Source organism: Littorina saxatilis, linkage group LG2 (genome assembly GCF_037325665.1).
Source record: "Littorina saxatilis isolate snail1 linkage group LG2, US_GU_Lsax_2.0, whole genome shotgun sequence".
Taxonomy (NCBI): domain Eukaryota; kingdom Metazoa; phylum Mollusca; class Gastropoda; order Littorinimorpha; family Littorinidae; genus Littorina; species Littorina saxatilis.
The window spans coordinates 80,494,746-80,518,125 of record NC_090246.1 but is presented as its reverse complement, the minus strand read 5'-3'; the positions used below and the strand labels follow the sequence as shown (position 1 = coordinate 80,518,125).

Sequence of the window (23,380 nt, the reverse complement as noted above, 5' to 3'; positions counted from 1 at the left end):
AAAGAGGAACCAAAAATCTACCTAACAGCAAACTAGAAAGCTCCTGCGGTTCCAAAAACAGGAGGGGCCTTTAATTTCATAACCGCAGTGCCCCACTGCGGGAACACAGACAAGTTTTAATACAGAAAAACGCTGGGATAACAAACAGAAAATGAAAAGAAAGAATAAAACTTTCATGTAAAATTCACACACTTTGGTTGGGTTTATTTTGTTCATTTTTTGTTGTTGTATGTGTCTATTTATTACAGATACCCCCAATTCCCCCCTGAAAAAAGAGAAGTCATTCAAAACAAAGCAAATTACAGTAACAAACGCCTCAGTATCACATAGACACCATGCACTGTTGCAAGGCAAAAAGAGAAGCACCATCAACTTCTGAATGTTAAGTAGACAGAACACATTTTCAAGACAACAGTGTAAACATACATGTAATGAAAACTGATCAATTTTAAGGCAGAACACCCGCCTGGCAGTATTGGTAAAAATATATATATCAGGCATGGGAATTCCAAAATAGAAAAAACTCTGAAAATAGGCCGAGGTCCAGGAGCCGCCCAGGCTCCGGCGGGGGTTGGGAGGACCAAGGGGACGAAGCCCCCCGGAAGGAAAACGAATATTAGCATTTTAGACCAATATTTTGATAGTTCTCGTGTAAGCAAATAATGGATAGAGATACTTTTGTATACATTTAATTTACTTTAATTTACCTTTTTTTTGCAGCGGACAATTTTTTATTTTCGCTGAAACGTAGTTTCCTTTTTGCGGACAATTTTTTATTTTCGCTGAAACGTAATTTCCTTTTCGCGGAAATCCGCGATTTCGCGGACAATTCCCATGCCTGATATGTACATGACATCACAAAAGTTATCCTCAATACAAGTAAAGATTAAAAAACACAATTTGTTTGTTTGTTTATTTGTTGCTTAACGTCCAGCCGACTACGCAGAGCCATATCAGGACGAGGAAGGGGGGGATGAAGGGGGCCACTTGTCAAGCGATTCCTGTTTACAAATGCACTAACCCATTACTTGTGTCCCAGCAGGCTTTAGTAAAACTAAATTAATACCTACTGGAAGATTACCAGTTTCCAGTATGTTAAAATAGGCTTAACCTATCTACTGCTGGACTTACATCAGAACACTAACAGATTAAACTATACATGAATCGCGAGACAAGCGGCAAGAGAAGAGATTTTTGGAAAAAATACAGGTGAATGAGCAAGAAGGCAGAAAAAGGAAAAGAATTCATGAAGAAAAAGAGAGCATGACAGGAAAGAGGAACCAAAAATCTACCTAACAGCAAACTAGAAAGCTCCTGCGGTTCCAAAAACAGGAGGGGCTTTTAATTTCATAACCGCAGTGCCCCACTGCGGGAAAAAAACACAAGAACATCCCTTCCACCTCATACACCTTATTACGCGCATACACACACACGTGCGTGCGCACAACTAGCTCTCCTTATCATAATCACACACACAACCAAACACTTAACAGCTGTTATGCAATACAATGCCTTTGTCTGTTGACGACACAGGACACTTAATTTAAATACATGTACTTTGAGGTTTTACATGGCTTTTACAAAATATTGCCACTTTGACACACTTCGTGCCACACACACTCACACCATGACACACACACACACCCACAGCCACATCGTGACACACACACACACAGATTTGTAAACACAAGTTCAAAACGTGAAAGCGTACATTCTATCTAACTACAAATCACTTGTTACAAATGAAGGCATGCACAAAAGAACACAAACATTATGAAGATTGTTTCACATAAAAACAATCTGACTCAGCAGATATGCAATAACTTTCTTCGCCTGTGATAGTCTATGATTCATCTACCGTCATTTGGTTATTCAAAAATAAAATAATGTGTCACCCACACGCCCCGTGTAAAGACTGAAGGTACAGTAAGGCAATAACAATATCAACAGGCACACTGAAGCAAGGTCTTCCCTGAGCATCAAAGTGAACTTCTTCCTTTGGCTGCAACTCCCACGTACTCTCGAGTAAGCACAAGTAGTCGTTTACATGTATAACCATTGTTTTTCAACCATTTAGGCAGCTTTACTCCATTTTGGGGGATGCATGCTTGGTATTTTAATTTTTCTATAACCAGGGTTCCCAAAACTGTGTGGCCCTGCATCTTATATGCACTACAAGCCCCCAAAAAAGGTACTGAGACTCTTAAAGGGAGGCTCGCGATGCATTAAACATGAAAAGAGCAGGTCACCGGACGCACTAAATTTGTGTTATCATGCATACGGTCAGTATTCATTTTCAGGTTGTAATCATCTACTAGTTTCCACACACAATGAACAAGAACATACACTCGAATATGAGAAACATTTCTGTCAGATCTGTACTGATGTGAACTTACGGTGTAAATCTATTTAATTTGTGAAGCACTGAAGGTCTGGCAAAACTTTCTAAAGTCCTCCTGGTATTGGGACCCTCTAAAGGTCCACTGAGGGGGTCCTTGGACCCTCTAAAAATCACAATTGGGGGTATGGGGACCCTCTGGGTAGAGTGACACGAGTTACTGGATTTCTTCTACACGTACTTGGTCTTCCGCTTGCTTGAACACACAAAGAGGGATAAGGCACCAGCAGGTCTGTATCCAGTTGGCCGCTGTCAGCGTGAGTTCGTCCCCACGTTCAGCGAGAGATTTATTTCTCAGAGTCAACTTTGTGTGCAGACTCTCCTCGGTGTCCGAACACCCCCGTGTGTACACGCCAGCACAAGACCAAGTGCGCACGAAAAAGATCCTGTAATCCATGTCAGAGTTCGGTGGGTTATAGAAACACGAAAATACCCAGCAGCATGCTTCCTCCGAAAACGGTGTATGGCTGCCTAAATGGCGGGGTAAAAACCGGTCATACACGTAAAAATTCCACTCGTGCAAAAAACACGAGTGTACGTGAGAGTTTCAGCCCACAAACGCAGAAGAAGAAGATGAAAAAAAACAAAAAAACAATTAAAGACTTCCCCCCCCTTTTAAGACCTCGCTTTCTCAGATTTTCTATTCACAATCTCTGTAAATTTACCTCCTTTTTTTTCAGACTCCTGCCTTTTAAAGACCTGAATGAAACTGAAGATGAAAGTCGCTTGTTCATTTCATTGCTTGTTGTTCTCTCAGGTGCCAGGAGAAAGGTTCCGTACAACTCTCGCCTACTCCATTACACATGTCATATGCATAAAGAGCGATTACTTCCCTTTGGTTATTTGATATTTTAAAGACCCGATTTTCTCAGATTTTTGGAGGTCTTAAAATAGGGGTTCCACTGTATCGTGAACAGTACCTGGCGAGCAAAGACACATACCCAGACAACTTTGCCTTTGTCTAAAAAGAGTCTGTTCAAATGTGTACTCTCTGCCAGTCTTTCGATCAAAATTACCCGACAATCACACATCAGTTTCTTCACTGATCAAAACGGAGTGTTTAATTCATTCAACGCAGCAGCAAAAATCAGAAGAAATGTTTTATAAGGCCAGTAGCGTAGGTGACCCACATAGGAATCTGACGGTCGGCACGCTGGAATCTCTCGTCGGTCATCAGCACTGACGACTGGAACAGACGCACGTGCTCCTGCAAAACACACACACAAGATTAGACTTGACACTATATCACTTTACTTCTGAGGATTGAACACGGAATTGCAAAGTGCACATCAAAAAAAGACAGGTCAAGAATCTAAACAAGGTTCAGGCTCGACATCCATCTTTTGTCACTGATGCACCACAGAATTCACAATATTTTATCGCCCAAGGTTGGGAAGTCGTCCCGATGTTGCCCTCAAAACGACATCTACTTCAATCATGCACACTAACACCTACACATGTACAAATAGAATTTTTGTAAACATTAATAAAAAAAACATACTCAGGAACCGTCAGCACAACCACTCTATCTCTTTGTCCCTTGCTAGATGTCGCACACACACTTTTAATAACTGTTTCATTCAAGTGTCTGCCGCTTACAATGTTCCTACAGTTGAACTTGCCATGGTGACCACCTCTTCATAATGACCGCCTGCCCTTCACAACCACCATTAAGAAACCCAGACCAGGTTCTTTCCTGTAAAATTCATCTTTTCATATCGGCCACCTGTGTTAAACGGCCCCCTTTAGTGGGTCCCTTGGATGGTCGTTATAGACAGGTTTGACTGTTTTTCTTTACAAATGCAGGAGAAGAATAGATACTTAGAAAGACAAAGATTATTCCCACCTCTCGGAACTGCTCTTGGAGGCCCTTATGATCTGTCACCACGGCAACCTGACATTCCAGATCACGGTATACAGACCTGTAACCTGCAACATAGGTGTGAAAGCAATCAAAAGTATGTTGGTTTACCTGTGTGTTACACTATCTCCTCACGAAAGTCAAAAAATCAGTTTAATCTTTTTAAAGATCTGAGCACAACACACTTTATGCTCTGTGTAAGTTGATTAATCCAGCGCGAGTATTGCCCGCTGCGTAAAGGGGACTTAAGCTTAGCATCACTCAGAGAGGAAACGCCCAACACAAGTAGAATTGGTCAAATTTGACCACATCGGGCCAAGAGAGTGTCGATTTCTATGATCAATCAGAAAGTCCATCCCGATCTGGCGAACAATCTTCAACTCTCAGTAAACCAGTACAGAATACAGTGGAACCCCCTTTTAAGTCCATCCCAATCTGGCCAACAATCTTCAACTCTCAGTAAACCAGTACAGAATACAGTGGAACCCCCTTTTAAGTCCATCCCAATCTGGCCAACAATCTTCAACTCTCAGTAAACCAGTACAGAATACAGTGGAACCCCCTTTTAAGTCCATCCCAATCTGGCCAACAATCTTCAACTCTCAGTAAACCAGTACAGAATACGGTGGAACCCCCTTTTAAGTCCATCCCAATCTGGCCAACAATCTTCAACTCTCAGTAAACCAGTACAGAAAACAGTGGAACCCCCTTTTAAGTCCATCCCGATCTGGCCAACAATCTTCAACTCTCAGTAAACCAGTACAGAATACGGTGGAACCCCCTTTTAAGTCCATCCCAATCTGGCCAACAATCTTCAACTCTCAGTAAACCAGTACAGAATACAGTGGAACCCCCTTTTAAGTCCATCCCGATCTGGCCAACAATCTTCAACTCTCAGTAAACCAGTACAGAATACAGTGGAACCCCCTTTTAAGTCCATCCCGATCTGGCCAACAATCTTCAACTCTCAGTAAACCAGTACAGAATACAGTGGAACCCCCTTTTAAGTCCATCCCAATCTGGCCAACAATCTTCAACTCTCAGTAAACCAGTACAGAATACGGTGGAACCCCCTTTAAAGTCCATCCCAATCTGGCCAACAATCTTCAACTCTCAGTAAACCAGTACAGAATACAGTGGAACCCCCTTTTAAGTCCATCCCGATCTGGCCAACAATCTTCAACTCTCAGTAAACCAGTACAGAATACGGTGGAACCCCCTTTTAAGTCCATCCCAATCTGGCCAACAATCTTCAACTCTCAGTAAACCAGTACAGAATACAGTGGAACCCCCTTTTAAGTCCATCCCAATCTGGCCAACAATCTTCAACTCTCAGTAAACCAGTACAGAATACGGTGGAACCCCCTTTTAAGTCCATCCCAATCTGGCCAACAATCTTCAACTCTCAGTAAACCAGTACAGAATACGGTGGAACCCCCTTTTAAGACCCTCCCCATTCAAGACTCCCTCCCTTTGAAGACCATGCTCACTGAGATTGTCTGTTGATTACCAACCCCCATTTTAAGACTCTCCTTTGTAAGACCTGATTTTCCCAGCTTGTTGGGGGGGGGGGGGGGGGGGGGGTGCACTGTACCAGTGTGACTACAAAATACAGCTATTAGGCCAGTGTAAGTTATGTAAACTAAGGCATGCAGCTTTGTCCTTAATCACACTAATACATGATGAAGGAACTAGTTTATTATATTTCCGAGTTCTTACCAAAGTTTGGCGACCCCACAAGAGTGAGCGAAGGCAGTGTTTGGTGCGGCAGGTAATACCACAGGCCCTTGACATGAAACGTCCATTTCTCCCTGTAATACTCAAACAGCTGTATCCGCTGGGACTCCTTCAGGTGCTGCGTTCGCTCGAAGAACTGCCTGGCCAGGTAAATGTAGGCGGCAGGGATGTAGCCCGCGATGCCTCTCGCACCGAAGAAACCATTTACCTGTGGCAAGACATGACAGAAATCAATCAGATTCTTCTGACATCCCAGACTTTTCATGAACAAAATTGAAAAAGATAGACACAGGCTCATCTAACACGGACACCGCCACAGTACTCCTGTGTGGACTAGCCACCACCACTATCAAACATTAAAATGTCATTCCCAGAGCCATATTGTTATCTCTACTCACTAACACAGTAGACATACTCATCAGAATGTAAGGCTTCTTTTTAAGCCTACTGTCTATATGATACTTACCGAGACAGTACTATTCTTGCACATTATCTATTATAGGCCGAAAAAATTGGACAAAACGCTGCGTGGGTACAATTATCTCCCATAACCATGCGCCACCGTGGATCCCAAGCACTGTCTGAGTGCTTCCCCCTTACAGGATGTAGGTGGCGCGTCCTCTTTCTTTATGAGCTGCAGACCCTCAAAAAGCCCATAACATATCAAGAGGGGAGGCGGGAGGGAAACTCTAATAGTACTGTCTCGGTAAGTATCATATAGACAGTAGGCTTAAAAAGAAGCCTTACAGTCAATATAACACTTACCTCGACAGTACTATTCTTGCACAGAATACCAGAGTGGTGTGAGGGTGATATGTAGAGTATTAAACTCCTTAATCAAAATCACTTAAATCCAAGGATTAAGATACCCAGGCAATTTTCGAACAGTACTACTGTAAAAGAAAATATACCCAAGAAAAATACCTTAGACTGACGTGACCATGCTGGCAACCACTGCTTTGGCAATGCCATACGACTGGTCAAGCCTGAGACTGGAAAAGTCTCGCATATAGTGGTTAATAAACGTGGCTGGAGTCTTCCAGAACGCGACCGCCATTATGCTTTGGAGCGAGGCACCCCGCACGTGCGCCAACGAGGAGCCGATAGCCCGAATCTCGTGTGCCCTGATGTCAGGGACCACATCCACTTGAGCATGAACATAAGCCTGTTTGATAAGCAAGGTCAGCCAACGAGCTAAAGTTTGTCTAGAAATATCCGATTGGTACTTCGGATTAAGCGAGACAAACAGTGACCGCTTAGAAGACCGAAAGCTACGTGTTCTATCCAGGTACACTCTAAGGGCACGTACTGGGCAGAGGAAGCGATCAGGGTCATCATGTTCAAGAGTGGGAGCCAAGGCTTGAATGACTACTGGTTTGGACAACTCCGAGGCATTCTGATTCTTGGCTCGAAAGTCTGGTAGGAAAGCCAACGTCACCTGATGTGTGGTGAACTCAATGTCAAATTCCAGGCCACTCAAAGCTTGAATACCACTGAGTCTACGGCAAGTGGCTAAAGCGATGAGGAACACAGTCTTAAAAGTCAGGAACTTGATACTAATGCCTGCCAGGGGTTCAAACTCCTTGCTACGCAGGAGTTTGAGAACCAGGAAGACATCCCACTTGGGAAATGAAACCCGAGGTTTAGACACCGCTGCATTGCTAATACCCGAAAGGACATTAGCAATGAGGGAGGAACTGATCAAGTGTTCAGGTCTGCGACCAGTAGCAGCCGCAATCGTGGAAGTGATGGCAGATTTGTATCCAAGAAGAGTCTTAGAAGAAAGACTCTTCTTTTGATACACTTCCACCAGGAAGTTGGCCAAGTCCTGTGTTGAGGGATAAAGCGGCTTTATCCCCTTGGACAAGGCGAAGGAGGCCCAAGCTCTCCAGCGTAAGTCATAGAGCTGATTAGTTGATCGCCTCTTAGCGTTCAAGGAAAACTCTACTGAACTCTTGTGCAATCCTAGTGCAAGCAGTTTGGAGCGCACAAGAGCCATGCGGTCAAGCACAGACTCTCTGGACGTGGATGAGGGAGGCCTGATCGAGGCTGGAGCAGACTTCCCCCGTCCAGATACAGAGGTAGAGGGTCTACGTGGGTGAGACCGCGAAGATCTGGAAACCACGGAGCTGTTGGCCAGTAAGGCGCGACCAAAATCAGTCTTGGCCGTTCCTGCAGATACTTTGCCAGTACCCTCGGAATCAGAGATGTCGGGGGATAGGCGTAAGCATCGAGGAGCCTCCACGAGAGAGTGAATGCGTCCACGTGGAACGCATTCGTGTCTCGAAAGGGGCTGACGTACCTGGGAAGCCGAGCGCTGAATCGAGTTGCGAACAGATCGATCAGAGGACGGTCCCACCTTGCCCACAGACGCCGTAGAACGTTGTGAGCGATGGTCCATTCTGTGGGGAGAACCTGATCGCCCCGACTGAGAATGTCGGCCAGGGCGTTCAGTTTCCCCGGAACGAATTGGACTGACATCCGGACCTGATTGGTCTGGCACCAGAGCAGAATCTCCTCCGCTAACAGGGAGAGGGACCGAGAATTGGTGCCCCCCTGGTGGCGAAGGTAAGCTAGGCATGTGGTGTTGTCCCCGTGGACCAACACATCCTGATCCCGAATCAGGAGGCGAAACTCCAGCAGAGCCCGACGAACCGCCTCCAACTCTAGAAAGTTGATGTGTAGGAGGGACTCCTCCTGGGTCCAGACCCCCTGGGCCTCGTGCAGGTCCAGGTGGGCCCCCCAACCCCGCGTAGAAGCGTCGGTGTACAGGAAGAGAGACGGCCGTCTCGGTTGGATAGGCACCGCAGAGTTGAGCCAGATCGGGTCCAGCCATTGGACTACAGCCTCGTGAAACCAAGGCCCGATCTGGACCAACTCGGTGTAATCGAGAGGCCTGGAAGTCCGATCTGCTACTGCCCGTTGCAGGGGACGTTTGTGTAGCCTTGCAAGGGGCAGCAGCAGAGCGACAGACTCCATGGAACCCAACAGTTCCGCCAGCCGCCTGTGAGGAACAGCGCGGCAAGCCTGAATGGAGAGGATCTTTCGCCTCAGGGAGAGGATTCTGTCCGGGGAGGGAGACACAGTGTAAAGCACTGTGTCGAACGCCATCCCCAAGTAGCAAAACTGCTGGGCTGGCACGAGGTCTGACTTGTGCCACTGTATCTGGAACCCCAAAGCATGGGTCCGTTCCAGGACCTGCCGGGTGTGTTGGAGGCATTGATCGCGAGACTGGGCCAGGGTGAGCCAATCGTCCAAATATTGACGCAGACGCACACCCTGAGCTCTGACCAACGCCGCCAGCTCCTTGACCACCTTTGTAAAAATCAGCGGGGCCAAGGACAGGCCGAATGGGAGGGCCCGAAACTCGAACACTGTGCCCTCCCAAACAAACCGGAGCAGATGTCGGTACCCCGGGGCCACCAGGATGTGGAAGTAAGCATCCTGGAGGTCCACAGACGTGGCCCAATCGTTTGGCCGGATGGCCAACCGGACCGACGAAGGGGTTTCCATCTTGAACTTGCACCTGCGAAGGTACAAGTTCAAGGTGGAGAGGTCCAACACCGGCCTGAACCTGCCGTCCTTTTTGGGGACGGTGAACAGGCGGGAGTAGAACCCCGGAGAAGGCTGAGAAAGGGGGTAGACAGCCTTCTTCTCGACCAACGAGTTCACCTCGTCTTGAAGAGCCTGCCATCTGGCAGGGTCTCGAGGAGGGGGGAACGTCAAAGGTAGAGCGGACAATGGAGGTTGTGACGACAGCGGTAGAGAAAACCCCGACCCCACCACCCTCAAGATAAACTGGTTGGAGACCAGTCTGCCCCACATGTCGCGGGCCCGAAAAAGGGAACCGACGGACGAAAGAGGGGCAACTTGAGGGGGCGTCAACGTAGGGCCGGGACTCACTGAAAATTCTGCTGGCGGGCAGGCGCAGGCTTGCGACCACCCCCCTGGTGGTGCTGCTTACCCTTACCTGTCTGAGCACCCTTCTTCTTGCGCTTGGGAGCACGAGAAGCCGGGGCCGCAGGGGGGAACGCGACAGGCGCCTGAGAGGAGGAAGAAGGAGGCAGTGAAACTGGCTTCTTCTTCTTCTTCTTCTGAGGCTGGGAGCTGGAGGTGACTGTAGCACTTCTCTTACTCCCCGCCGACGTCGCCGAAGCAGCGAGGCCAACCATCAGAGAATCAGTGTTCCTCTGGCGTGTGGACTCCACCACAGAACGGACAGTGCCCGGATGAAAAAGGGAAGAAGGCTGAGGAAACGTGTTCCTCAGACTCTTCCTCATATCCGGAGGCACTAAAGAAGTAGCCAGAAAATGATCACGGAACAGGGCCAACAAGTGGACCCGTGTTCCAATGGCCAATTCTGCCGCAGTCGTCACGCACGATCGCACGGCATGCAAAGCCCGATCCACTCGAACCGTGTCAAGGACCCGAGTGGAATCGGACTCTGCCCGATCGGGAGGGTCCAACAGTGTGGACAGCGTGCTCATCCATGTCAAGGCCTGTGATTGGGCCTCGACAATGGAAGAAACGGTGGCCTCAAGATTGTGGAACGAAGCAGAGCTCAGTTCCACCTTCTTGACCGAAGGCACCTCCCCAACGAACACATCACCGTCAGCCCCACCCTGAACACTCGAAGTCTGGAAAGGGAGAGTTCGAGAGTCAAAGGGAAAAGGGAGGGACGAAACAGATTGGACACGAGGAAACAGTGGAGGTGCGCCTCCCGAAGGAAAGCACGGCACTGAATCCGCGTCCTCCCGAGGAACATAGGTCGCGTTCGCACGTGAATCTGTACTCCTCAGGCGATGTGCTGCCGCTTCCACCGTGGCACTAAGACTAGGGTGGAACGCGAATTGCTGGCGGCCGGATCGTTCATAAAACGAGCCGCCGGCAGACGCGGCGTGTGCCTCCCGCGCCCGGGCCGAAGCGGACTCCAAGGACGAGAGGGCGTCGGAGGGAAGGACGTCCTGAAACTGTTCAAACGTCCTTCTAGCTGTGCGAGGGAGAGCCTCCTGCCTCTCGTCCTCAGACTCCACGTCCTGTGTGTCAACCGAAGGGTTGGGAACACTAGACGACAGACGCTTAAGAGAGGCATCCGTGGCGTCAAGACGCCGCGTGATGTCTGTCATGTACTGTTGGAAAGTACGAAGCATAGCTTCGGAAGTTCCATCAGAAACCGGCAAGGGTAGAGGATCAGTGTTAACCTCAGGGCGACCCTGATCCTCCTCCCCATCGTCCTCTGACTCACTCTCCTCTTCACTTCCCGACAACTCCTCAACAGCAGGAGTGTAGGAAGCTTGAGGGGGAGGAGCCGAAAGTGATGAAGTAGACTGTGACGAAACGCCCACTGAAGCAAGAGGCCGCGAAGACCCCTGCCCCAAAGACGAAACGTCTCCAGCAGCCGAAGGGAGAGAACAACAAAAACCCTGCGACTGTTGGGTCAGTCCAGCCAACGAACCCCCGCCATTTATAGACTGAACAGGGACCCATCGGGTCTGATCAGAAAAGAAATGGTCCGGTCCGGTCGGGGGTGCCGATCCGGTCCGGTCGGGTGGTCCGGTGTTCCGGTGGTCCGGTCCGGTCCGGTGGTCCGGTCCGGTCCCGTACCATCCGGAGGTCCCGTTCGGCACAGAACCATCCGTACCCACAAAAGTGTTCGGGTGGTTCGGTCCGGACGTGGAAACACCGTACCATCCGGACCCGTAGGTCCGGTGGTCCGGTGTGTTCCGGTTCGGTGCCAGACCACCCGGACCAACAGAGGTGGTCGGGTGGTCCGGTCCCGACCGGACCACTGGTCCCGTACCGTACCATCCGGACCCGTAGGTCCGGTGGTCCGGTGTGTTCCGGTTCGGTGCCAGACCACCCGGACCAACAGAGGTGGTCGGGTGGTCCGGTCCCGACCGGACCACTGGTCCCGTACCGTACCATCCGGACCCGTAGGTCCGGGGGTCCGGCAAGGGCCAGAGGTACTGTCTCCTAAGGTCCGGTACGGTCCCGTACCATGGGTCCCGTCCGGACCAAACCCGGAGGTCAAGTCCAGTCGGGACCCGTGGGTCCGGTTCGATCCCGACCCGTAAGCCTGGACCGTTCCGGACCCTTGGTCCGGACCATCCGTCACCCGAACACCAGACGCTAAGGAATGGCGTGGGGTCAAGACGGTCCGGTCGGAGGTGTCGGTCTGAGCAACAGAAACAATGTTCCCGTCGCCCTGACCATTCGACAGAAGTACCACGTTCTGTCGAACACCTCCACGTCCAGTAACTAGTCGGCCGGAGCGTTTCATAGAGGGACAGCCACCAGTCACACGGACGTCAGAGGGAACCGTAGTAGCAGTGGTCGTAGGCACGATGCCTGAAACCCCTGCCCCCACAGGACCGCCCTGAACGGGGTCAATTCGCATCCCAACCCCAGCGGGGAGGGAATTCATAGACCCCGTCATCTCCTCCGATCTCCCCCCCCATGAGTCCGAGACTACTGTCGAAACAGCAGTAGACGACCCAGCGAGGGAGTTCAGAGGAGGACCCGTGTCCCTCCTGGCTTCCACAGCGGTGGAAACCGAGGAGGGCACAGGAGAGGCACCGGAAAAGAAAGAAGTCGAAACCTGAGTCTCTCCCGTAGCCCCTAGATCAGATTCACCAACCCCCAAAGAGGGTTGGGAATCGACCCGCCCCCGGATTCGAGCCAGGGAGGAGAAGGAAACCTTCCCCCCAGGCTTGAAACCGGGAGGAGCTGAAGCCTGAGACTGAGGGCCGGACAACGGCGTCGAAGGGGGGGAAGCGTGTTCCACGGAAGGAGAAGGAGAAAGACGCTTTTTCTTTCCCCTCGACCTTCCCCGAACCTTCGACGGCGCAGCCCCGCCCGAAGTCCCAGGTTCAAGCCCAGCCTGTTTGAGCAAGCTCGCATTGAGCTTGCTCAAACAGGCTTTCTCCGCCCTCCCTCGCCGCAAACGCAAAGCGTTTGGGGAGGGAGAGTCGGAGCGCCGAAAGGTCCCCCTGTCCGTGCGCAAAACATGACGCTGTGCGCCCGGAGAAGGGTTGCCCCCGGCAGACTCTGGTTCCGTAGAACCAGAGCCCAAAACAAGACGAGACATCCTACCTCGCCCTGTACGTACCCTTAAAAAATCGAGAATTAACAAAATTCAAAGAAAATTAGGTCAATACTCAAGTGAATGAGGCGAAACGAGAAGCAGACGACCGGTCACCACGAAGTAGGACGGTAGGCACGCCGAGTCCGCCACACAACAACGGAGGCACAAGTTGGAAGAAAAACAACGTAGCCTCAAGCCAGAAGTGGAATAACACACAAAAATCCAACAGGTGGTAATCCACACAGAAAAGAAGACTCTAGAATCCAAAATAATCCGGGAGCGCAGCAGAAACACAGCCTACTGTCACGCGCGAAAAAAGAAAGAGGACGCGCCACCTACATCCTGTAAGGGGGAAGCACTCAGACAGTGCTTGGGATCCACGGTGGCGCATGGTTATGGGAGATAATTGTACCCACGCAGCGTTTTGTCCAATTTTTTCGGCCTATAATAGATAATGTGCAAGAATAGTACTGTCGAGGTAAGTGTTATATTGACTCCCCTTTTCAAGACCCCAGAATTTAAGACTTTGCCAATTTCAAAACACCTACATATTTACCCAAGTTTAACAACTACCCTTCTTTTAAGAACTGATTTTTGCAGATTTGTGACCCTCCACCACGAAATTAGTCGCATGTCACCTCGCGCGGTTCTGCGCTAGGCAAAATATAAGCCCGGGGGGTCACTAGTAACAGTGTGAGGGTCACCATAGTCACAGGCTTATAACTCGAAAAGTGTTCACTCTTTTCTAAAACGGTTTTCACCACTAGATAGAGAATAAAAAACTCTTTCAGAAAATGTAAAAATATGAAAATCATGAAACGGCGACATGCGACTCATTCCGTGGTGGAGGGTCACATTTGTTTGTGATCTTATAAGGGGGAAGGGGGTGGTGGTGGTCCACAATTCTTCTTCTGCGTTTGATGTTCATTACCACTGTAATACAATCTCCTCCCTTACCTCTGGGGCGGCCATAAGGAGGCGATACTTTGCCAGCGACTCCTGCAGAATGACCTCCATGAACTGATCCGTCAGATTGAAATAACCAGACGCCATGAGAATCTCGTCATCGTTGGATGCATCTCGCATCAACTGGAGTGTGGCATGTTCGTCGCGCTGGATGTTCAACGGACCCATCTGGACCAGGGGGTACACCCAGGTGTCAAAAGTCTGACCCTTGTCGTCCGACAGATCCGACGTCCTTTCGTCTTCAGGTAAGTGAGGCTGGAGGTAGAGTTGTCTGGAGAACAACAAAAAAGCGAAAAGCCAATTAAAAAAATTAAAGAAAAATCAATGAATTATAACCACAAAAACTCTTCTATTCTCTCTCTCTCCCTCAATAATGACTGTACAGTATATATTATTTGCGGTTGTAATTTTAGTAGTGGCAGACACTGTTTAAAACTGACCACCCATTGCAGTCTTGGAGTATTTACTGACACAAGAACTTCGCCCATTCACATCCACCAGATAGCCTTACTGTTTTTAACTCTCTCTCTTTCTGTGTCTGATGCAGTGGCAGACAGCATGAGCGCATGACACACACACAAACAACGGAAATGCACACAGACACATTCACAGACATTCAGTAAGACTGCATCCAATTTAACACAGGATAATACTACTACTCGGCACCCTGGTAATGCTATGTTACCCAAACAGATCAGAGGGAAAAAGATACTTCCCTTCCCAAGTAATTCCCAGGGTTAATTTTGCTAAGGCCAACAAAAAAAAATTGTCTGTTCTGGTAACATGGCTAAAAAAAATAGGGTCGGTAGGTAGGGATTTTTTTTTTTTAAATTTTTTTTTTTTACCCCAAATGTAGACCAATAAAACTAACTTTAAAAATCGTGCAAAGAGACTGGATTCACTATACATAGAGACAAGACACTCAACACATTTACAAATCGTCAGCGGACTTTCGTTTTCACACGTTTTTGTTGTTCATTTTCTCACCCTGTCCTTTACCACCCCCCAAAAAATAAAAAAAATTTGAGTTTGGAAAAAAAAAGTTTAGGGTCGGCGCCGAAATTTAGGGTCGGTCGGGTGACCAGAAACAGACCTTTTTTTTTTTTTGGCCTAATGGGAACTTTGTAGTGTTTGCTACAAAATTAATTCGGCCAAAAAATGAACTCCCACTCTGCAAGGAAACCAGGCAGGCTGTGGATGTAAACGTGTGTCAATGTTTAAGCATGCTGTTGTAGCACATAAAAGCCTGGACAGATGTAGCCTGAGTAACCAGATGGTCTAGATGTGAAGGTAACTTTATTATTATTATTATATGAAGTCTTATATCGTGCGCGTATCTCCAGACTCGGACTCAAGGCGCAGGGATCTATTTATGCCGTGTGAGATGGAATTTTTTACACAATACATCACGCATTCACATCGACCAGCAGATCGCAGCCATTTCGGCGCATATCCTACTTTTCACGGCCTATTATTCCAAGTCACACGGGTATTTTGGTGGACATTTTTTATCTATGCCTATACAATTTTGCCAGGAAAGACCCTTTTGTCAATCGTGGGATCTTTAACGTGCACACCCCAATGTAGTGTACACGAAGGGACCTCGGTTTTTCGTCTCATTCGAAAGACTAGCACTGGAACACACCACCTAGGTTAGGAAAGGGGGGAGAAAATTGCTAACGCCCTGACCCAGGGTCGAACTCGCAACCTCTCGCTTCCGAGCGCAAGTGCGTTACCACTCGGCCACCCAGTCCAGCTTTATCATGTTTTACAAACTTTTAACTCCCTACCTGTATACACCTTTCTGCATTTCGATCTGACATTTTAGAAGACTTTCCACTCTTTCTCCTGCTGCCCACTTGAAATAGTTCTTTCTGCCTGCAAACAGAAATACCAGAGAATGCACAATAACCCAGTCAACCAAAAAAACATATTGTGCACATTGGAAATAGTTCTTTCTGTCTGCAAGCAAAATACTCTAGATTTCACAATAACCCAGTGAACAAGAGAAACATACTGTGTACAACTGGAACTACATTAAATTCATTCTGAGCACAACCGAACCATCCTAATGATCTGTACACAAGCTTTCCCCCAAAAGTAAACCATCATACAGATAATCATAAAGGTCCCTCTGTATTCATCACACTCTATGCCCTAACAGGAGATGACTAGCTGCAGTTGAATTAACAACTTACTATATCTATCAACACTGTTTTTAAAAATTTAATGTGAACACATTTATTTGTCCAATTATTGAAATAACCATTTTTTTATGAACAGTAATTTCATTATCTATTTCTTTTTTCCTCCTATGTGAGTATGTATTCATTGTTACCTTGAAAAGGATGGGAATCCCATGTTTTGTGAAGGTGCAGGCTGTCGTCTTTGTGTAGTTGGAATGAGAAGGAAGAAACTGTTTTCACGAGATCGTCAAAGAAGTCTGCCATAGCTTTACAGTCATTAAACAAAACGTATCTGTCTTGTCGGTTGGTGAAGTAATCGTTGCTCAAGTTGGCCCTGAAACAAAGTAACAGTTAATGGCATGACAGTGGAACTCACTTTTTAAAACCTCCAAAACTCTGAGAAAACCAGGTCTTAAAAAGGAGGGAGTCTTAAACTGGGGTTAAATTTACAGAGGTTATGAACAGAAAATCTGAAAAAACCCAAGGTCTTAAAAAGTGGGAGTCTTAAATTTGGTGGTCTCAAAGGGAAGGTTCCACTGTACCAACAAAAAACACCCAAAGGGAACCGTTTGTCTTCTGAACGTCTATGCGTGTAATGTCCACCAAGTGTTGTTTCTTGTATTATTCTACAGTGGTTTCAGAACCTCGTCTGTCCTAGGTAGATTGTCTCCCTTGGACTGGAAGCTCAACACATCTTACTGGTACTGGTAGCAAGGTCACCTTCTCAGAGAAATATGGTTGATGTTATTGAAGAAAAAAACGTTTGTGTAGCTATTGATTTATTTTCTTAAAAAATAGAGTGTAAGAGAAGTACTTCCTGACTAACAGACAGTAATTTGACGGAATGTAAATGCAGTAGTAAAAGTTAAACTAAACAAGTGTGTGGACAATCAAACCACATACAAATGTTAGCTCCGCTTACAGTGACTATTTACACACACTCACCCCTGATGATGATACTGTCATCAACAAGGTACAGTGTCTGTTTTTACACAAACAACTCACCCACAGATGATGAGACAGTCATCACCCATAAGGTACAGTGTCTGTTTTTACACAAACAACTCACCCTCTGATGATCAGACTGTCATCCACAAGGTACAATGTCTGTTTTTACACCAATGACTCACCCACTAATTATGAGACTGTCATCCATAATGAACAGTGCCTGTTTTTACACAAACGACTCACCCACTAATTATAAGACTGTCATCCACAAGGTAGACCTTCATGTGCGTCAGTCCGATCACTTCGTTGAAACGCTCCGGCACCACCGACCTTAGCAGCCCCCTGAGATCAGGCGTGTGATAGAGACTGACGCCAACTTGTTCTGGAAACTCGTTGAGCAAACCCTGCAGCATTGTCCTTGAGTTGACCTCTCCTCGTGACCCTCGGGTCATGTCCAGCAGAAAGTTGACCTTGAAGTCTGTTTTCTTTCTGTCTGCGGCGTTGCTGCACGCCTCATGGACACACGACACCTGTTAGATTACACAAAATACAAAGGTTAGACATCAGATTTCAACAATGTGCAGTACATTAGGAAAATTGCTTGGCTTGAGTAGATTTAATACATTCAAACACACAAAGACGTCGGCCTCCTAATGGGAAGGTCGTGAGTTCGAATCCCGGTCGCTGCCGCCTGGTGGGTTAAGTGTGGAGATTTTTCCGATCTCCCAGGTCAACTTATGTGCAGACCTGCTAGTAGCTTATCCCCCTTTGTGTGTACACGCAAGCACAAGACCAAGTGCGCACGGAAAAGATCCTGTAATCCATGTCAAAGTTCGGTGGGTTATAGAAACACGAAAATACCCAGCATGCCTCCCCCGAAATCGGCGTATGCTGCCTGAATGGCGAGGTAAAAACGGTCATACACGTAAAAATTCACTCGTGCTAAAAACATGAGTGAACGTGGGATTCTAAGCCCATGAACAAAGAAGAAGAAGAAGAAGAAATCAAGTATTTTATGTGTACTGAAGTGTTTGGGTGAACTTGAATTACTTGCCAAACGGGGAACCCTGTATGACAGTATGTAATGATCACCCGTGTATGAATAATACTTACTATAACAACCACTTTTGACCAGTCCCTCTATTGATCAGTACAACTGACTGACAAGTATGACTTTGACAATTACAAATATGATGCAAGAGACTGACCAATATAAAGCCCGTCCTTAATTGAGCACGAAGTCGACATGGCGAAGCTTCCAGAGTCTTCATACCGAAAACCCGCAGCTACAGCGAAGTTCTTCGTCTACTACATCGCTTCGCAGGGTTTGACATGCGAAGCTACACCGTAGCTCTGCTACGAAGTTGTTCTTATTGGTAGAAGAGTGCTTTTTGATTCAAGATGGACGTAGAAATCACACTCGAACCCGAAGAGTGCATTCCTTTGGACTTCGCAAAGCTATCTTGGGGGAAGATGGGATAGAGCCACTTGTCAAATGTTTCTTGTTCACAAAAGCACTAATCAAAACTTTGCTCCATGGGCTTGCAACGTAGTACAATATATTACCTTACTGGGAGAATGCAAGTTTCCAGTACAAAGGACTTAACATTTCTTACATACTGCTTGACTAAAATCTTCACAAAAATTTACTATATTCTATACAAGAAACACTTAACAAGGGTAAAAGGAGAAACAGAATCCGTTAGTCGCCTCTTACGACATGCAGGGGAGCATCGGGTAAATTCTTCCCCCTAACCCGCGGGGGGTGGTTTTGACATGCGAAGCTACGCCGTAGCTCTGCTACGAAGTTGTTCTTATTGGCAGAAGAGTGCTTTTTGATTCAAGATGGACGTAGAAATCACACTCGAACCCGAAGAGTGCATTCCTTTGGACTTCGCAAAGCTATGCTGAAAGTAGTTCAATTAAGGGACAACTTCTCGTTCCGGAAGCTTCGTGAAGTGAGCTACACGAAGTCGACTCGGTCCGATTAAGGACAGGCTTTAAGTGTGTACCTTATGAGTACAAACTTTGTATAGTGTTATTAAAGCAGAATGCAAAAGGTACACGAGTACAGAGACTATCATGATCAATATCATACCAAATCATGTTCCAGAGGCCCTGTCCCCAGGTAAAGTGAGGCTAAAGTTATTCGCTTTTTGGCTTTCCTCGTCTTCACCTGTACAACATGAGCAAAACTAAAATCAAAACAAAGGGTCACCACAATTTGTTAACCATATAAACAGATCTATATCTGTAGTTAGTCTTATTCTTGCTGAATGTAAAACTAAAAAACACTTTCTGCTCAACGCTCAAGGGAGGTGTAATACTGTAATTTAGTGTAAATCATTTGGTATTCAGACAGTTATAAAACATTGTCAAAACTTTTTCTCTAGTCACGAAAAAAGCTAGTGCACACATCCTGAGCATAACTGCTGGCACCAAACAAAGAACTGACAGTAACACACTTAGCAATTGAAAAATAATGCTCTGTATGAGTATGATTGGATTCCACTAACTCTTTCATGCATGTCACAATGTCTGAACAGATCACACCAAACCTGTTTCCTTCCTCAGTTACTGCGGCTAGTTATACCGGCCATTTCAGATTATCATGCAAACAAACAGTCAAACTAACCTGGCAAATCCTAAAAATGAATCTTTAAATTACTGTGACTGTGAGGGTGAAAGTCTGTTGTTCATTGCAATGTTTGTCATTCTTACAGGTGCCAGGAGATTAGTTTAACTAACCTAAAGAATAGGAAAAAGATTCTATATAGTCCTGTGAGGTTACCCTCATCGAAATTCAGACTGGTTTCTCACCGGGGATAGCGAGCTGCCATATGGTACAAGTTACCACAACACTACCCATTTTTTCTTTCTTTTACCTGCATGATCAGCGACTGAGCTATTTCCTTGCCCCTTCTTGAGTTCTATCACTCTTGTTGCGCATGTCTATATTCAGAGCATGTACATCCCCTGTGTATCTTAGATCATAAAAACACTGTCCTTTCGCACCCATCACACACCTTCAGCACTTCGTAAAACTCTGTGGGTTCTGTTAGCACCAGGATCTGGTCACCATTCACCGGGAAGCACGGACCGTACTTGCCCAGCCAGGCGAACTTTTGGTATGCCGCGCTCGGCCAGCCGTCAAGGAACAGCGACGGCAGTCTGGACGTCACGTCTCTCTCTGCCATCCCCGTGCCGATTGCCACACCGCCAGCCATGAACCTGGTACAGACACAGTTAGGATAAGGATAAGAATTTATATAGTACTGTGAGGTTACCTAGCCGGGACATTTGGAGTGGTTTTATCTCTGGAGAAAGCCAGCTGCCATTCAGTACATCGCTAACCATTTTATCTTATTTTCCTGCATACATATGTGTATTCATGTTTCCAAGCCTTTCGCTGTGAACTTGGGTTCTTTATTGTGCGCACATGGGGATGTTCAGACACCGAGGAAAGTCTGCACAAAGATTGAACCCACACTGATAGCGACAACTGGTTTTGAAACCAGCGCCGTTACCTACTGAGCTATTTCCGTAAGTGCGCTGTAGTGATTGACACTTGAATTTGAAAAAGTGATCACAGCTAGTTTAGATGTTAAAATTATGAAATGCCTCACCTGCTTACAGTAGGCTACCCCTGCAGCCATGAACCCTGTACACTGCTTAGATACAGTGCAACTCCCCCTTAATATACACAAGGCACCCAAATTTAAGACTTCCTCCCTTTTAAGATCCTGTTCGTGTTATTCTCAGACTTTCAGTTCATAGACCTCTGTAAATTTACCCCCATTTTCAGACTTCCTCTTTTTTATGACCCAATTTTCTCAGATTTTGGGAGATCTTAAATTAAAAGGGGGGTTCCACTGTAGTGACTTAGTGATGTTCAAATGTGAGTCACACAAAACACAGAATACTGTGATGCCCTGGGTTCTCTAGGGATTTGCCTTGATGATGTGATTGGAATTTAGATAACACAAGGACTAACTCATCCAGGCATGGCAAAACATAGACATGTTCTTACAAAGAGTCAAGAGTGTAAATTACAGACATGCTCAGTCACATACATTGTCCACAGATGTACCACACATAGTGCCATTTTTCACAGATCTATACACACCTGTACACGTCCACCGATACACACGCACATTATTAAGACGATTTAGAGATAACACATTGATCATTTAGCAAAGCAGTTCTTCACCAAAAACGTCAAGAACAGAAGAAACTGACTGGAACTTGCCTTTCATACAATATGAAGATTTCACTTACACAGGCCTCACAGCACTGTCTAACTTAAAGCTTAATTCCTGATCGACATTACAAACTGTGTGCATCCACTCATGGATGACGTGTCAAGGTGTGTGAATGGCACTGGCAGACTGTGGTCATGACTCATAGTACTACTTCTCTACTCGCACAATGATGAGAGTCTGTTGACACTTAAAAGAAGTTATACATGTATGTTCCCTTGTCCAACTCCAATGCCCACGCAATCACTGTGACAATAACCATTAGCTGACAAAGAAAGGTGCGGCTGAACGGCAAAGGTGGACTATGGGAATTGTTTGTGCAACAACAGTACAGTGTGTGTTCTAGTGATGCAAACTGTTGATAGGGGTGTGTGTCTGTGTGTGTTGGGTGGAGGTGGGGGCGTTTGTGTGTGTGGACTATCTCTCATGAGAGAGCTGGTAAACGGTAAATAGCGGTCTGTATGACCTACACTAGAGATAGCACCAGGAGTATAAGTTCGCTGACAGTTTAGCCATCTGTACTGAATTAATCATGATGTAATGGCTGAAACACCGGGTCTACGGTATTGTCACTTTCAGCACTCAACTCTGTTACGATGTAGTCACTGAGTCAGGTCCATCGATCTCCACCAAAGAGCGAGCCTATAAAGCACTTGCGCGCCCTACCCTTAAGTACTCCAGCAATGTTTGGGACCCTTACATCGCCAAGAACATCAACAAGATGGAAGTTGTGCAATGTAGGGCGGCCCGCTGGGTGGTCAACCGCCATCGTCAGACCTACAGCGTCGGAGAGATGTATGAGCAGCTGTAGTGGTCCCCTTTGTCCGAACGCAGAAGGAAGGCTTGCCTCATCACTTTCTACAAGTTCCACCACGGTGAACTCACCATCAACTCCACCAGGAAACCTGCCCCCAGTTCCCCCATCAGATCAACTCGCTCAAACCATGCTGAGGCTTACATAATTACAAACTCCCAGCCTGCAAAACAGCATACAGACAGCAGTCTTTCTTCCCTCGCACCATTGGCGATCGAGTGGAATGCCCTCCCACCACAGGCAGTATCATCAGCCTCGGTGGAAGCCTTCAAAACCCAGATCTAGACATACCCCCCCCCCCCCCCCCCCCCACGTATGCAGTAGAAAGCATCTAGTACACCAGAATCTTCAATATGCTGAAGGCGGGTGGAACCAGAAGAAGAATCTAACTACCTGATGGCTAATCTACTGTGATACCTGTGATAACTGATGATGATTACTGTGATTGGTTTTATGTGTTTGGTTGGTCTCTTCTTTTGGTAGTGCAATAGCGTTAATTATGGATTGTTATCATCATTTGCATGGGGACTTGTCTGTTAGTCCAAACAGTGATATGGTTATTGTGATATTCTTGGCTGCACTTTAACATGGAATGTATGTATGTATGTATGTATGTATGTATATATGTAGGTATGTATGTAGGTATGTATGTAGGTATGTATGCATGTGTGTTGGTGTGTCGGTGTGTCAAGTGTGCAAGTAAAAAGGGTATTGTAGTTGTACATATATATATTACTTTAGATATTTTTTTGTTATCATGGGTTTTATGAATTTTCTTCTCTTATTCTTTTATAATTATTAATTAATGACCTATATGTGCTGATGACCAATTTAATTTCCTTTGTTGGATCAATAAAATGTTATGAGTTATGAGTTATGAGAAGGCCTGAGGCACACAAAACGAAAACTCTTTTCATCAAACAACCAACTGAAAATCATCAAAGAAGGCACACAAACTGAATGAAGTAAAAGCTTATAACCTTTTGAGTACAAAACTTCCTTTGCTCAGGATTGAAACAAATCGGTTTCTTCGACATGAACTTGACATGGCGTGCAAAAAGCAAATTGACCCCCTGAACCGGCACATTGCGTTGTGTACACTAGTTATGATGACGTCATAGCAATTG

The 23,380-nt window shown here is 46.5% G+C and overlaps 1 protein-coding gene across 1 annotated transcript; it reads right to left on the bottom strand.

The window, feature by feature from the left end:
- Window positions 1-1,379: 1,379 nt before the first annotated feature.
- On the bottom strand, window positions 1,380-23,356 carry LOC138959854 (CDP-diacylglycerol--glycerol-3-phosphate 3-phosphatidyltransferase, mitochondrial-like). Its single transcript, XM_070331500.1, has 10 exons — window positions 23,234-23,356; window positions 20,207-20,411; window positions 19,279-19,356; window positions 17,424-17,710; window positions 16,385-16,566; window positions 15,837-15,924; window positions 14,038-14,317; window positions 5,979-6,204; window positions 4,245-4,327; window positions 1,380-3,605 (listed from the first exon to the last, which is right to left on the bottom strand). The coding sequence occupies exons 1-10, from the start codon at window positions 23,338-23,340 to the stop codon at window positions 3,486-3,488; spliced, it is 1,656 nt and encodes a 551-aa protein (XP_070187601.1). The 5' UTR covers window positions 23,341-23,356; the 3' UTR covers window positions 1,380-3,485.
- Between the last annotated feature and the right edge of the window lie 24 nt (window positions 23,357-23,380).